Source organism: Gossypium raimondii, chromosome 12 (assembly GCF_025698545.1).
Source record: "Gossypium raimondii isolate GPD5lz chromosome 12, ASM2569854v1, whole genome shotgun sequence".
NCBI lineage: Eukaryota > Viridiplantae > Streptophyta > Magnoliopsida > Malvales > Malvaceae > Gossypium > Gossypium raimondii.
Genome location: NC_068576.1, coordinates 35581792 through 35596286, shown reverse-complemented (window position 1 = coordinate 35596286; position 14495 = coordinate 35581792). Strand labels below are relative to the sequence as shown.

Sequence of the window (14495 nt, the reverse complement as noted above, 5' to 3'; positions counted from 1 at the left end):
GAAGAGGATGATCCTAATGAGGCGGACTTGTAGAAAAAAAGAAGTATTTTTTTGAGTTGCCTTATTGGAAGCATCACCTTTTACGACACAATCTTGATGTTATGCACATTAAGAAAAATGTCTGCGAGAATATTGTGGGTACAATTTTGAATGTCGACGGAAAATCAAAAGACAATCTTCAGAGTCGACTTGATTTAGTCCAAATGGGAATTCGGCCTGATCTTCATCCCAATCCACTTCCGAATGGAAAATATCGGTTGCCGCCTTCTATTTTCTCAATGTCCAAGACGGAGAAAGAACTATTTTGCATGGCGCTGAAGGATATAAAGGTTCCACGTGTGTATGCATCAAATATATCTTGATGTGTTAGTGTTAAAGATCGAAGATTATATTCGCTAAAATCACATGGCTATCACATCTTGATGCAAGATTTACTTCCAGTTGCTCTACGATGTTGTATGTCCAATAAGGTGACGTCTTGTATAATTGAACTATCCAATATAATGAAAGCCATTTGTGGCAAAGTTTTGGATGTTCAAGAACTTCAGAAGGTACAGGATCGAGCCGTTTTGACTTTATGCAACATGGAGAAAATCTTCCCACCTTCCTTCTTCATCATTATGGTTCACTTGATAATCCATCTCCCGCATGAAGCAATTCTTGGCAGACCCATTTTCTATCGATGGATGTATCCCATAGAAATGTGTTAATTAATTTTTTTAAAATTTTCCTTCATTCACCTCTATGCCTTTAGTTACAACTTTTGATAATGTTATATATCGTGTTTAGGTTCCTATCCAAATTAAAGTCTTACTGCCACAAGAAGCGATATCCAGAAGGATCGATTGCTGAAGGCTACTTGGCAGAGGAATGTATGACCTTCTGCTCAAGATATTTGGAAGATGTTGAAACAAGGTTGAACAGACCAAATAGGAATGCTGGACTCACGGGCCATAACTTCGCTGATACTTATTTGTTCCAAAGTTTTGGAGAACCAATCGGCAAAGTTGAAATTGCAGAATTAGATCATTTATCGTGGATACAAGCACATCGATATGTTTTGTTTCACCATGAATCAATTGAACCTTTACGGAAGTAAGTTCTACAAAATTGATAAATATTTATCCTTCCTAAAAATTGTTTATCTTCTAACAAAGTGAACATTTTATTTAACATAGTGAGTACAAACAAATATTGAGATCTCACTCATGCTTCCGAAGAACACAACATCGAGATATCAATAAGTTGTTTACAGAATCTTTTTATGAATGGTTAAGCGAAACGGTATGCAGTTGGAGCTTCTGCTTACAAATAATAATGTTTTCTCATAACATTTTTAATTACTCGGTTTACTTTCCATTCAATAGGTTCGGAGTGGGAAGAACGTAAACGACGAAGTTAAATGGCTCTCCCAAGGTCCAGATCGAGTGGTTAAAAGATATAGTGCGTTTCTCATCAACGGATTCAGATTTCATACAAAATATCGCGAGAGGTTGAGGAGAACGCAAGATTGTGGAATAGTTGTTAATTCCTCAATTACAAGTTATACTAGTGCTAGGGACAATAATCCTGTCGAGGGAAATGTGGAATATTTCGGACTTCTTACTGACATAATTGAGTTGGATTACTACGGCAAATGGAAAGTTGTCTTATTTCAAGGTGATTGGGCCGATGTTAATACTGCTCGTGGAATTAAGCAAGATCAATTTGGTTTTACAATGGTGAACTTCACCCGATTGATTCACACAGGACAACAACTGATAGATGAGCCGTATGTATTCTCATCTCAAGTCAAACAAGTTTTTACTCAAAAGATCCAACTGATGAGGGTTGGTACGTTGTACTTCGTAACATCCCTAGAGACTTGTTTGACATGGGCAGTGGAAGTAGAGATAACATCGACGACAGATCAGAAACTTTGCCTTTTCCAGAACAAAACTTAAACGATAATATCCCTAGTACTAGTGCACAATTTCAATGGGTTCGTCAGGATATGGATGAAGATATTTACGAATAATGATGTAGTAAGATTTTACGATTGTTTAATTATATGTAATATCATAATTTAAATCTTGGTCTTATCTATTTTATATGTGTTGTTATTGTTGTAATTAGTTATTAAGTTTTCAACTATTTTATGTGTATTGCGATAAAATGCCTAGAAGAAAAATTCTATGGGAAGCATTGTTCAAAATGATCCAAACTCGATGAAACAAATAGTCTTGAACAACGAATGACAATTGGATCTTGAATGTTCGATTACACGAGGATCCTCTGAAGTTCAAAGTAATTTTACATTTAATTTACATGCGTGTTGACTTATAATTGATTTATTTTTCAAATTCTTATATTATAATATACCATTTGTAGCTAAAAATTGTGGGACGCGCAGAGGTCGAGGACGTACGCTACTTAGAAAGTTATACGAGTTAGATCCAGTCGAGCGTGTCAAAGTTGGACGAAACAGTTTTGGTCAGCCTGTTGGATTAGAAGCTCAACTTTTAGCAGGATACATGGGCATTTTAGCACGAAATACGAATATGTTACCTATCAACTACGAGTCATGGCATCAAATGCCCGATAGCAACAAAAACCAAGCCCTCGATAATATTAAGGTAACAAAATGTTAATGTCATCTTTAATGCTTGGGAAATAGTTTCATTTATATTTACTTTATTAACTTGTGTTTTTTGTAGGCGAGGTTTGCTTTAGAGGTCTCGGATGCTTATGTAAAGAAGGCATTGGGAAAAAGATGGAGAGACAATAAAAGTACTTTGAAGAAAAATTATTATAAGACAAAAACAACCCTCGATGAGAAATTGCAAAATGTCTCGCCGGGTATGTTGAGGTACCAATGGGAAGATGCGGTTAGATTTTGGCATTCGAAGAAAGGCGAGGTATGACGTACTTCCAAACTATTATAATTATTTTGGTTTATAGCATTTACTATTTACGTACTAAAAATTTCATAATGTAGGATCGTGAACGAGTTGGAAAAAGCAGCAGGCAGAAACAAAAATTCACGCACACAGCCGGGTCGAGAAGTTTTGCATGTGTAGCTGAGGCGGAGGTATTTTTAATTTTTTAATATTGTCAAATATGCATAACTTTCCATTAAATAATATTTTTACTACTATATTGTAGGAACTGTCGTCCGGTCAAAAAGTTAGACGCCTTCAACTTTTTGAAATTACACATAGGAAGAAAGATGGATCTCCCATAACTCTTGAAGCTGGTGAAATAATGGTACGTTTACTTAATACGATTTGACTTGTTTTAGCTATTTATACTGTTTATTTTCTAATGGTTTAATTCATTGCCTGTAATGCGACTATTGTTATGTTGCATATGTTTTTTTAATATATATTCCGTTCCTAACTATGTGATTTATTTATTAGGAAAAACTAAAAGATAAAAAGGCAGAGTACGAAGCGATTGTTTCTAGTGATAGTTCTGTTCATCCTGAAGACATTGATAACCGGATTATTACTGAAGTTTTAGGTCCTGAAAGGTATGGTCGAGTTCGATTTCAAGGATCTTTTGTTAGCCCAACCCAATATTTTGGATCCAGCTCGCAGCAATACATGGCTTCGGGGAGTCAGGCTCAAGCTGAAGTTCAGAGGTTAAAAGACCAGATGAATTAGATGCAAGCGACCACAGTTGAGGTTCAAAGGAAATATGAAGAACTCCAACTACAACTTAAAGCGGAGGCGGCAGCGAGGGAAGCAGAGGCTGCAACGAGAGAAGCAGAGGTTTAAAAGAAATATGAAGAACTCCAGCTACAACTTAAAGCAGAGGCTGCAACGAGAGAAGCAGAGCAGAGCAAAAAGTACGACGAACTCCAGCAGTAGCTTCAGAGTATGATGAAGATGTTTCAGTCGCAACTTCCGCCGTCATAGTGTATTGCATAAATAATTTTATCATTTTAAGTTTTAACATTTTTACAAATATAATATGAATTCACTTTTATTTATTGATATTAATATTGTTTTTTTCGTTTAATTTGAAATATTATATAAATTTATTGCTTTTGGCTGGTTTAGATCTGGTTGCTTTTGATTTGTTGCTACAGGAGGGCTGAAGAAATGAAAATTTTAATATAAAAAAATCCTAAAAATAGTGGCGTTTTTGTATAAAAGTGCCGCTAAAGAACATTTCTTTTAGCGGCGTTTGTAAAAAAAGCGCCGCTAAAGATTATGATCTCTAGCGGCGCCGCTAAGGATCATGTTCTTTAGCGGCACTTAATAAAAATCGCCACTAAAGAACATGTTCTTTAACGGTGCTTAGAAGAAAACGCTGCTTTCTTTAGCGGCGCTTAGAAAAAAATACCGCTAAAGAACATGTTCTTTAGAGGCGCTTAAAAAAAACGCCGCTAAAGATCATGTTCTTTCGCGGCGCTTAGAAAAAAACGCCGCTAAAGAACATGACCTTTAGCGGTATTTTTTTCTAAGCACAGCGAAAGAACATGATATTTAGCGGCGTTTTTGTTTGTAAACGCTGCAAACGTTAGCGGCATTTTTTGCGGCGCTTCCGCAAGCTCCGCAAACACCTTTAGTGGCGCTAAAAAGCGCCGCTAAAGGCCAAAAAAAACGCCACTAAAATCCTGTTCTGGTGTAGTGCATATGCATATCATTCCTCATGATTAAGTTTAAAATATGGACTTTTTATGATTAAATTGTATTAAACTGAATCAGATTCAAACTAATTATATGAAATTGTTGAATTCAAATAGATTTATTTTTAAATGTGTAGTTTTAGTCCCTTTCACTCTAATAATTTTAATGTCCTTTTCCAGATCAATCCCACGACTCTAGTCTCCAGCCCAGGTAGCATTAATATTATTAGACTGCATATCAGTTTTAGACCTAATAACTCATATATTATTCTTAACATTTTTTTTTACAATTGAACAAATTGTTTCCATATTTTTAAAAATGGTAAATTATACTCAAGCTCATTAAATTATTAGTAAGTTTACATTTTGCTCAAAGTTACAAAATGATCTCTAATTATTCAAAATTTTATTTAAGTTATTGGGTTGTTAAAGTCATTATTATATGACCTTTTCTATTTACATCACTTGCATCAATCAAAAGCTCTCGTTCTACATTCAACTTTTTCATAGAAAAATTGTGAAGATTGTTTGCATATTTTTAAGAAGGGTAAACTACACCCAATATCACTAAATTATTAGTAAGTTTATGTTTTGGTCACTCAATTTTAAAAAGTTATAAAATGGTCGTCAAATTATTCAAAAGTTTTCATGTAAGTAACTAGGTTGTTAAAATCATTGTTGTATGGCCTTCTCTATTCACATCGCTTGCACTTATCGGAAGCTCTCATTCCCCTTTTCTTTTACAATTCAATTTTTTTTATGAAACAACTTTAAACTTCACAAATCTACGAGCCTAAAATCCTAACAATTTTTTTCTTTAATCTCCGACACTGACCATTATATCAATTGAATTTAAGATATGTTTTTCTACTCGTCAATAAATACTAATTCACCGTATCAATTGTTAAATCGTCATTTTAAGCTCATTAGCCAAACTTTAAGAAAAAAGAAAAAAACTTATTAGTTAGGGCAAGGCCCACTCTACCTACCAACCCACCCTCCCTCATTGCCCTCTTCTTCTTTTCACCTTTGCATTAATGTTTCTCCTACTATTTCCAGCCTACCTCCATGCACAGCTTACATTAAAAACCCTTTAAATCTTTCTTCTTCTTTTTTTTTGTTAAAAACTGTTCCATCATAAGGCAAAAAAAAAAGGTAATGCTTTTCAAGGTCCCAACACTAACCCCTAATTAGCCTAAGTTGAAAAGTAGCCCTTCAAGCTGAAAATTTTTCATTAAACCCTTCTAATTTCCCCAGTTTTAAAAAGCTTCATTACTAACTTTACATATGACCCTATTCTATATATGTACATTGATCATGTTTTATGGTTTATGGTTTTGGATCATCATCATTAAAGTGAGTCACATGCATTTATATGTATATTGGTTCAACTTTGACCCTCTTTTTGTTTAATTTGCATTGGAAGTTAGGGGCAAGTGTAGAATTTATGCTAAAAGTTGGATAGTTATGGAAAGCTAAGCAGTGCACCACGCCCTATACTTATTGCTCCAAGAAAGTTGCAGATATACAACCTGATGAAGACAGCTTGCTCAAGCTTTGTTGTCTTTTGAGTTATGGCAATGGCAGCTCAGTTGCTCAAGCTTTGTTGTCTTTTGAGTTATGGCAATGGCAGCTCAGCTTGGTATGAAAGTATTTACAACCAAGGAGAGAACTCAAATTTAAACTTTGGGAGGATGTTATTGGGAGGGACAATCATGAAACTTTGAAAAGATTGATTTTTGTGAATCGTAAAATGGATATGGAAGACTTTACTTATTTCAAAAAGAAAATATTTATGAGATTTATACCAAGATATTTGATCCAAGAAAAGCTCAAACACAATTAAAAGGATGTTAAAAGAGGAAATCGATTAATCTAAATATTAATATTAATGTTAGTAATAATATTGGCATTTGATTTTGTCCTCTTTTGTCAATTCCATTCTTAGAGGTGTAACTAAAATATTGGTGCTAATAAATTATTCAAATATGATTAAAAAATCGATTTTGATTTAGTAATTGTCGAGCTAAACTCGAACTATCAGTCAAGTCAAATTCAAGTATTATGGAGTATATATTTATATTACAAAACTATATTTTTTACCCTTTTATATAGATAGAACTAAGTACAAAAAGATTGAATTGAGCTAAAACTTAAAAGTTTATTCTTGATTGAATTTTCCACTATTCTAGCTCAATCCAAGTCGAAAATTTCATTTTTTTTTCCTATTGGGAGCTTCATGTCGTGAGCTTTTTCAATTCATATTGTTAACAAAAAGCCCAAAGTTTCCTCCTTCCAGTGCAAATTGGATTTTGAGCTTTGTGTGAATTTCTTGGAGCAAATGAGAGTGACAAAATGCCTTCCAAAACTTGGTAACCTGCAAAGGGATAAAAATAAGCATGTGTTTGTGTGGAAAAGCACTTAACAAGATCAACACGAGATATTTGCCTACATACATGGATGAGCCAAAAATAATTCCCCATACAGATTACCAACATATGATAATCAAACACTAAACCCTGAGTTCCCTAATAAATCTCCATTCCGTGCTCCCTCCTCACATCCTTACAAAACTCATAGGGATTACATACTCTATATTTATAAAACATCACCAAGTAATCCTTATACCGTAAACTTAATCTCCAACCAATAAAATTATACCATAATCAGAATTTAGGTCCATATGGTGTTTTACTTTACATATAGGGCAGCAACATATCATATCTAATGGTAAAAGTACCATGAAAGCTCTTATGCTGAAAATCGATTTGTATTTTACTCTCTTTTCTTAAAAAAGTGAACAAATTAATTCATACATGTTGAATCAAAGAGCAAATCAGTCCTATATTAAAATTATATCTATTTCTACAATTAAAACTGATCCTTACACTATTTTGTTATTCATCAACTATACCAGTTTTTAACAGTAAAATTGATAAAATTTTTTAATAAAAAAAATCAATTTACTCTTTGATCTAACTTACAAGGACTAATTTATCCATTTATGAATAAAAGAAGCAAAATGCAATCTTACGTCTGGTACAAAAGCCTCTATAGTAATTTTACCCATATCCAACCATTATGCAATTAAAGCACTTTTCTTCAAGTAACACATTATCAGTTTATAGCAGAAAGCCTTCGCTTCAACCAGATAAGTGCTATGAGAATTATTGAAAATAAAATAAGAGTTAAAAGAACAGGGAATCTAGACCATGAGCAGAACCTTTCTAATAAAAAATGTAAAGAAGAACAAATAATTGAAACTCATGAGAAAATTTTAAGAGTATATACAAATTTATGTCATCCCGAAATCCCAGAAATGCACTCCACCGCAATGGAACCAATCTTTCCTCTGCACATCAGGAAGCCAGGGCCAAAACTTATTATGAATTTTGGGATCGTGGATTATGTGAAAAAGTTCAGTGTTTCCTCGAAGCCCTAAGATTGTAATCATACTTGAGTAGACTTGACCTCAGCAGCATTGCCCTAACCTCTTGATCGAACTCATTGCCAGTCTGCAAAACCCGTTGGAAAGTTGCATTTCTTTGATCTGCATGCCGTGCATAAAGAATTTTGTTGTGCGAGTCAATCCGAGCCTGCAGCAACATTTTATAATCTTCATTCAAAAAGATACACATTCAGAGATCTAAACCCCTTATGACACTTTTTGTTTCATCGGTCTGGCATTTGAAACGGTTTACTTTACCCGCTAACGACTGACTCTACTTGTCCCTTTAATTATTGGGTAAATTATATCCAAGGTCACTAAACTATTAGTAAATTTACGTTTTGGTCACTCAACTAGTCAAGTTCAAAAAGTTAAAAAATGGTCACTGAACTATTAGAAAGTTTTCATTTAAGTCACTGAATTACTCAAAAGTTTTTATTTAAATCACTAGGCTGTTAAAGTTTATTTTTTTAAAATCCAACTAACGAGCTCCAAGAGACAATTCGATGATCAGAACAGTGGATCAGTACCCATCGATAAGTAGTACATACCTTAGATTCAAGTCTATCTAATGGTCAATATCGGAGATCAAACAAGTAGAACATAATACCTTAAATGAAAACTTTCAAATATTTCAGTAACCATTTTGTAACATTTTGAAGTTGACTAGTTGAGTGACCAAATGTAAACTTACTAATATTTTAGTGACCTTGGGTGTAGTTTACCCTTACGTATTCTAGCTGGTCTGGAAGGCTCTAATGGATAAATCATTCAATTTATTCCTCTCAACTATCATATGGGTTCTATTCAAAAGGTGAATAACCATTTTCCATCTAAATATTAAATTTGTAATCGTTGGTTGCTAAAGAGATACAGAGTAATTAAAAACTTGTGTAAGCAAGATACTAGTGCAAAAATACCTGTATCTGGTTGTCAGTAATCAAGGCTTCCAGTTCTTTCTCTAGCCCCACAACACTTGTTTTAAAGGCATCAGCCATCATTCGCATATCAACCGACACAAATGGGAGGGTATACTGGATGAGGGCTTTGTTGCGGATTTGATCATACAGGGTCTCAACATGGTCATATAAATGAATGTCAAGCATCAGGTTTGATTTGAGGTTTCCAAGATATTCCAAGCAGGAAGCATAGTGGCTGCAATAAGAAAAATCATTAAGAAGCTCCCTTTACACCATTCCAGAGAGACTAAAACATGAAGGTGGAATACCTTGAGTAAAAATCATTAATAAGCTCCCTGACTTCAGGTACCAACTCCAAGAAATCCCGAAAGTTGATATTGTCTATGACTTTGTTCTGAAATGTAAAAGCATTCAATGACTAAGAAATCTACCAAACGACCATAAGAAATGGTTGGAAAATAAAGGCAGGGTGGGGGGAAAATAGAGACAAAATAGATGCCTTTAGCTCAGTTCGATCAAAGCTTGCAAGCGCACATAGCCCGCCATAGGTAGCAACATCTTGAGGAGCAATAACCTCACTGTATGAATTCCCCAATTCTGGACCAACTTCCAAAAACTGCATACACAGAAAAGACGAGCAATTCCACAATGAAATGGCAATTGGTCAAAAATACAACCAATCTCAAAACCCCTCTGTTGCAATATCAGAAGTATAACAATTATCAGTGCAAGCTGACCAATCAAAGAAACCCTCAACCTTACCAAGCAGTCAAGAAAAGTTCAAATTAATTACACCGAACAAAGTTTTAGGGACTGCACAAGAAAAAGGCAGCAAAACTTGACCCTCAAGGCACACAACCATTGTACTGCATTACCATCAAAGCATATAATACTGATTTTCTCATATCAAACTAGCCAAGTCTCATAAGTTTTCTTCCATAATCTTACAACACAGAACAACACTAAAAGAAGATTTCAGACTTCATTGTAGGAAGGCGGTGTGCCATGCCATGCCATGCCTATCAGATTGTTTGAACTTGGTCCATAAAGTTACTAGGCTCAAGCTCAAGTCTGTATTCATTTTGAATTTATAGCACAAAATAGCTTTTGAACTTAAATACAAGTCACTAGACAATAAATAGGTAAATGGCGAGAATTTGACTGGTTCAATTATAATGTGAATAACCACCCATTTTCAGAGATACATGCCCATGCAAAAGCCAAATGAATCATAAACACCACTATTATCTTCTACACTATTCAGCCATACACGAACACAAGCAGAAAAAACAAGCCATCACAACAAGTTATAAGTTGACAAACCTTACGAGCTGCAAGCTTGTACTTCTTAGCCTCCAAATGAGCCAACCCAGCAGCACAACATAGCTTAGCAACAGTTGGGGGATCAAGTGCTTCAGGTGTTTGCTCAGCTTTACTAACGTAGCTAGTCACATTACTAAATTGAACCATTTCAATGCTCACAAGAATTGCATTCAAACACATCTGAATAATATGCTTCGACGTAGTACAATAATCGCGAGTTCGAACATAGCTTTTAAAAGCATCCCCCAATGCACCATGAGCATAGTAAAAATCACCAAAATCATTGTATCCCATTCTTATACTTTCTTTAATTAAATTCGTCTGCAAATAAATAAACAAGGATCAAACTAGCCTTAATTACAAAAGTTTTTATTCAAGTGAAATAATTTAATTTACCCTATAAGCATTGAGTTCACTTTCGAGCTTTTCTTTCCTCAGCTCAGCTTTCCGCTCAATCGTAGAGCACCATGCAGCATCCATCGCATAATTAGGACCCAATCGACCGTCGATCTTCTGAACTACTTCACGGTAAAGATGGGTGTTTTCTCCCTTTTTGATTTCATCATAAGCCATCCTAAGGGCTTCCAATTGCATACCGGGATTGTCGCAGTGGTTGGCAATGAACATGAGGCGCTTGATCTTAGTTCGGCCCGTGTAAAGCCCAGCGTAAGCCTCGATATCTAGCGGTTCGCCGCTTACGATCGGCCGGTTCTTCCGCGTCGATGTAGAAGTTAACGGCAATTCGTCGACGCCTCCGGTTCCATTCGCCTGCATCTCCTCCATCGTTGGATTTGAAGCGCCCTCTATGCCATCCATTGCGAAGGAAAAAAAAATAAAGAGCCGAAAAAAGGAAAGGGGGGTTTTAGGGTTAGGGTTTGTGTGAAATAATTTTGGATTTTTTTTACACAGTAGCAGTGATGAAGAAGGGGTTGGCTGGCACGTGACATCTTTAACAGCTAGCTTGCCGACGTAACAACTCCGTTTAAACCGGTTACGGTTACTAGACTTATTCACAAGCTAGTGTAATTAAAACAATATATATATATATATATTATAAAAATAAAAATTAATTTAATTCGATTTAGCTCGTTCGGATACTTAACAGTATTTTAATTTAGAATTCGAAAACAAACCTTTCAACTAGACCGAATCAAAATCAAACTGAACATCATTATAATTCATATCAATTTTTTATTTTCTCAATTCTTTTAAATGTCTTTGGTAATTACATTTTGTGCCATCAAGCATTACATATAAATTTAAAAGGGTTAAATGAGGTCTGAACTAGACCATTATTCTCATATTAGGACTTATAACTTCTTTTACTAAGTTAATCCTTAAATTTGACAATTTCTTATATTAAGGCTTGAACTTGACAATTGTTCTCACATTAAGATATGAAATTTAGGACTTTCAAGAAAATACTGAGGACTAACTTCTTAGATCAAAAAAAAGTTTAAGCCCAAATGTAAGTACGATTGTCAAATTTAGAGGTTAACTTAGATAATAAAAAAAAAAGGGTCAAACCCTACCTTAACTTAATTTAAGTGTTATACTATTATATTCTATATGGGAGGCCATTAACATAGAGGCCCAACACCACAACCTCGCCTAACCTACCTAAACTATGGTGATATAATCCACATGCCGCTTCACCCAAGGAGTCTCACCCTTAGAGTTTAAGCTCAAGAAGCTTCGCCCTTTAAACCCAAACATCACATCTCCGATATTAGGGACGAAGCCAGAGGGGTAGGTAAGGGCCCTTCCCGATGGAAATTGCATTTTTAGTCTCTTGAGTATTTGTAAAGTTTTAAATTAATTTAATGTAAAATTGCATTTCAACTTCTCTTAAAATTTAAGATTCAATTATACTCTCTTCAACAAACAAAAAGTTTATAATTTAATCCTTTAAAAATTTTAAAATTTTACATAGATACAATGAAGAAATTACATTTTAACTCTCTCAAAAATTTATAATTCAAATCCAGCCCCTCCAAAAAAATTCTGACTTTACCCCTATTCGATATCAATGTAATCTGAAGGAAATATATGAGAAAGACCCCTAAAGACTCCCATCAATCACCACAACCAACAATCCCCTATATGGTCTCCTCAAAATCGCATCTGATTGCACCCTATGCTAACACCCACAACCCTACCATGGCAACTGGCTGTTATTTTCCTATTAATACTTCACATGGAAGAGAATAAAATACATATTGGATTTCAATAAAATCTCTCTTCATTATCTGTTCAGCTCTCAAAGAAAAACGGTTCTCTAAACCTCTCATAACGAGAACTGACATTATATTAATAGCTCTCCATATCCTGAACAATATGAACCGCAATCACAAACAACCTCAATTTTTTTTTTATAACAAAAAATAATTACACTATCAACTAAATACTAGTAATTTAATTACTTGTGTCGAAACCATTTTTTTGAATTTCGTAGACTAAAATTGTCATTTTAATAAATTAAATCATTACGAGGTGACCCGATCACACCTCACAAAAATGGTCAGTGGCAACTCCCTTTTTTGTTTTTAAATAAAAAGTCGACCTTTTCACAAAAAAATAATTTCGACACCTTGGCGACTCCACTGGGGACTAAAATAAGAGAGTCAAGCCACAATTTGATTATTTCTTAAATTTTTATCGAAAATTGATAATTTGGTTTAAATTTACGATCCTTTCATTGCATCTCATTTTTATGGTCTGCATCATCTTGTCATATTTGCTTTATTAGTTCTAGTCTTTGGATATATTTTCGCATATTGCATCTCAAATGTCGAAAATTTGAAAAGATTAAAAACTATCCCCTTTTATTAATGACATATTTTTAGACAATATTTATATAAATTTGAACATAGGTAGAAAGGCATTCTCATCCCGAGGCAACAAAATGTCGAATCCCGTAAGTTAGGATGCAACATTTGAATTCCCGAGCATAAGCTAACCTTTAAAAATCTTTATTGGAATTTTGTATATTTGAAAACTAAAAATTTTTGGCCAACTTGGTTCAATGAGGAAATCAAAACCCCGTAAGTTAGGACACGATTCTTCGAAGTTCCAAAGACGACCCATAAATTTGCTTTTATTATTAAAAAAACTCGTCTCGAGATAACAAAATGTCATATCCAATGAGTTAGGACACAACGTTTCGAATTCCCGAGATAAGCTTTGATTTGAAATTTTTATGTTTGAATTGAAAAAGGGATACTCGATTACTTAAATTCAACGAGGAAAATTGAAACCCAGTAAGTTAAGGCACAATCTCCTCGAAAATCTTGGATACCGAGTATTACTTTATTTTGAAAACTTTTTAATAAAATGATTTTAATGCTTTAATGAAACAAAATCTTTTTGACAAATAAAACGCAATGGGATGACAATATATAACGCAAAATGATAATTCGTAAACTATTCAGTAAACTAAAATATACACTAATGAGTGATGAAGAATCAATAAATACGAATAAATAATACCATACATATAAGAGCAACAATCTTACATCACATGTAAACATCAACATTCAAAAGCCAATGAACTAAAAGCTAATCTTAAAAGAAGTATCAAGCAAATTAACACAAATAAAATGTAACAAGTTTTTTAAATAACTAAAACAAATAACACAAAAGAAGAGAAATTATATATTAAAATAAATTTAAAATAAATAATATATACATATATGAAAGTTTGAAATAAATAAAAATATAGTTAAAAATAAATACTATATAAAATAATAGTATCCAAATAAATTTTAAAATAAATATTATATAAGAAGAAAATCAAAATACATAAAATAATATACATATATTAATTTAAATAAGTAATACATATGGAATAAAAACTCAGTATAAATAATAATATATATAATAATATGTGTAAAAAGTTGAAATAAGTAAAATATATTAAAATAAGGTTTTTAAAAGAGATAAATTAAATATTTATAAAGATAGATTTAAACAAATATATACAAATATGTTAAAGAAAGAACTTAAAATTAATGGTTTTAATAATATGAAATCCATAACATACAAAATGAAAATAATTTGATATAAATTATGTATTATAAAACAAAACCATTTAAAAATGAATTCTATTGGATTAACATAAAAATATAAAATAATACATTATGAAATTAAATAATAATATATGATAATAATATAAAAAACTTAAAATAAT

The 14495-nt window shown here is 33.3% G+C and overlaps 1 protein-coding gene across 1 annotated transcript; it reads right to left on the bottom strand.

Moving 5' to 3' along the window:
- Positions 1-7757: 7757 nt before the first annotated feature.
- Positions 7758-11222, bottom strand: LOC105763829 (COP9 signalosome complex subunit 1). Its single transcript, XM_012582205.2, has 6 exons — positions 10703-11222; positions 10307-10627; positions 9483-9599; positions 9292-9377; positions 8984-9218; positions 7758-8211 (listed from the first exon to the last, which is right to left on the bottom strand). Exons 1-6 carry the CDS (start codon positions 11120-11122, stop codon positions 8035-8037), a joined length of 1356 nt encoding a protein of 451 aa, XP_012437659.1. The 5' UTR covers positions 11123-11222; the 3' UTR covers positions 7758-8034.
- Between the last annotated feature and the right edge of the window lie 3273 nt (positions 11223-14495).

Bases quoted from the DNA above. Each gene is read 5' to 3' on its own strand.
- LOC105763829 (XM_012582205.2), bottom strand. From the start codon at position 11,122: ATGGATGGCATAGAGGGCGCTTCAAATCCAACGATGGAGGAGATGCAG. The intron at 9,600-10,306 runs GTTTGTCAACTT...CTGTGTATGCAG, and splicing joins ACAAGCTTGCAGCTCGTAAG to TTTTTGGAAGTTGGTCCAGA. The intron at 9,378-9,482 runs GCATCTATTTTG...TTTACATTTCAG, and splicing joins TTGATCGAACTGAGCTAAAG to AACAAAGTCATAGACAATAT.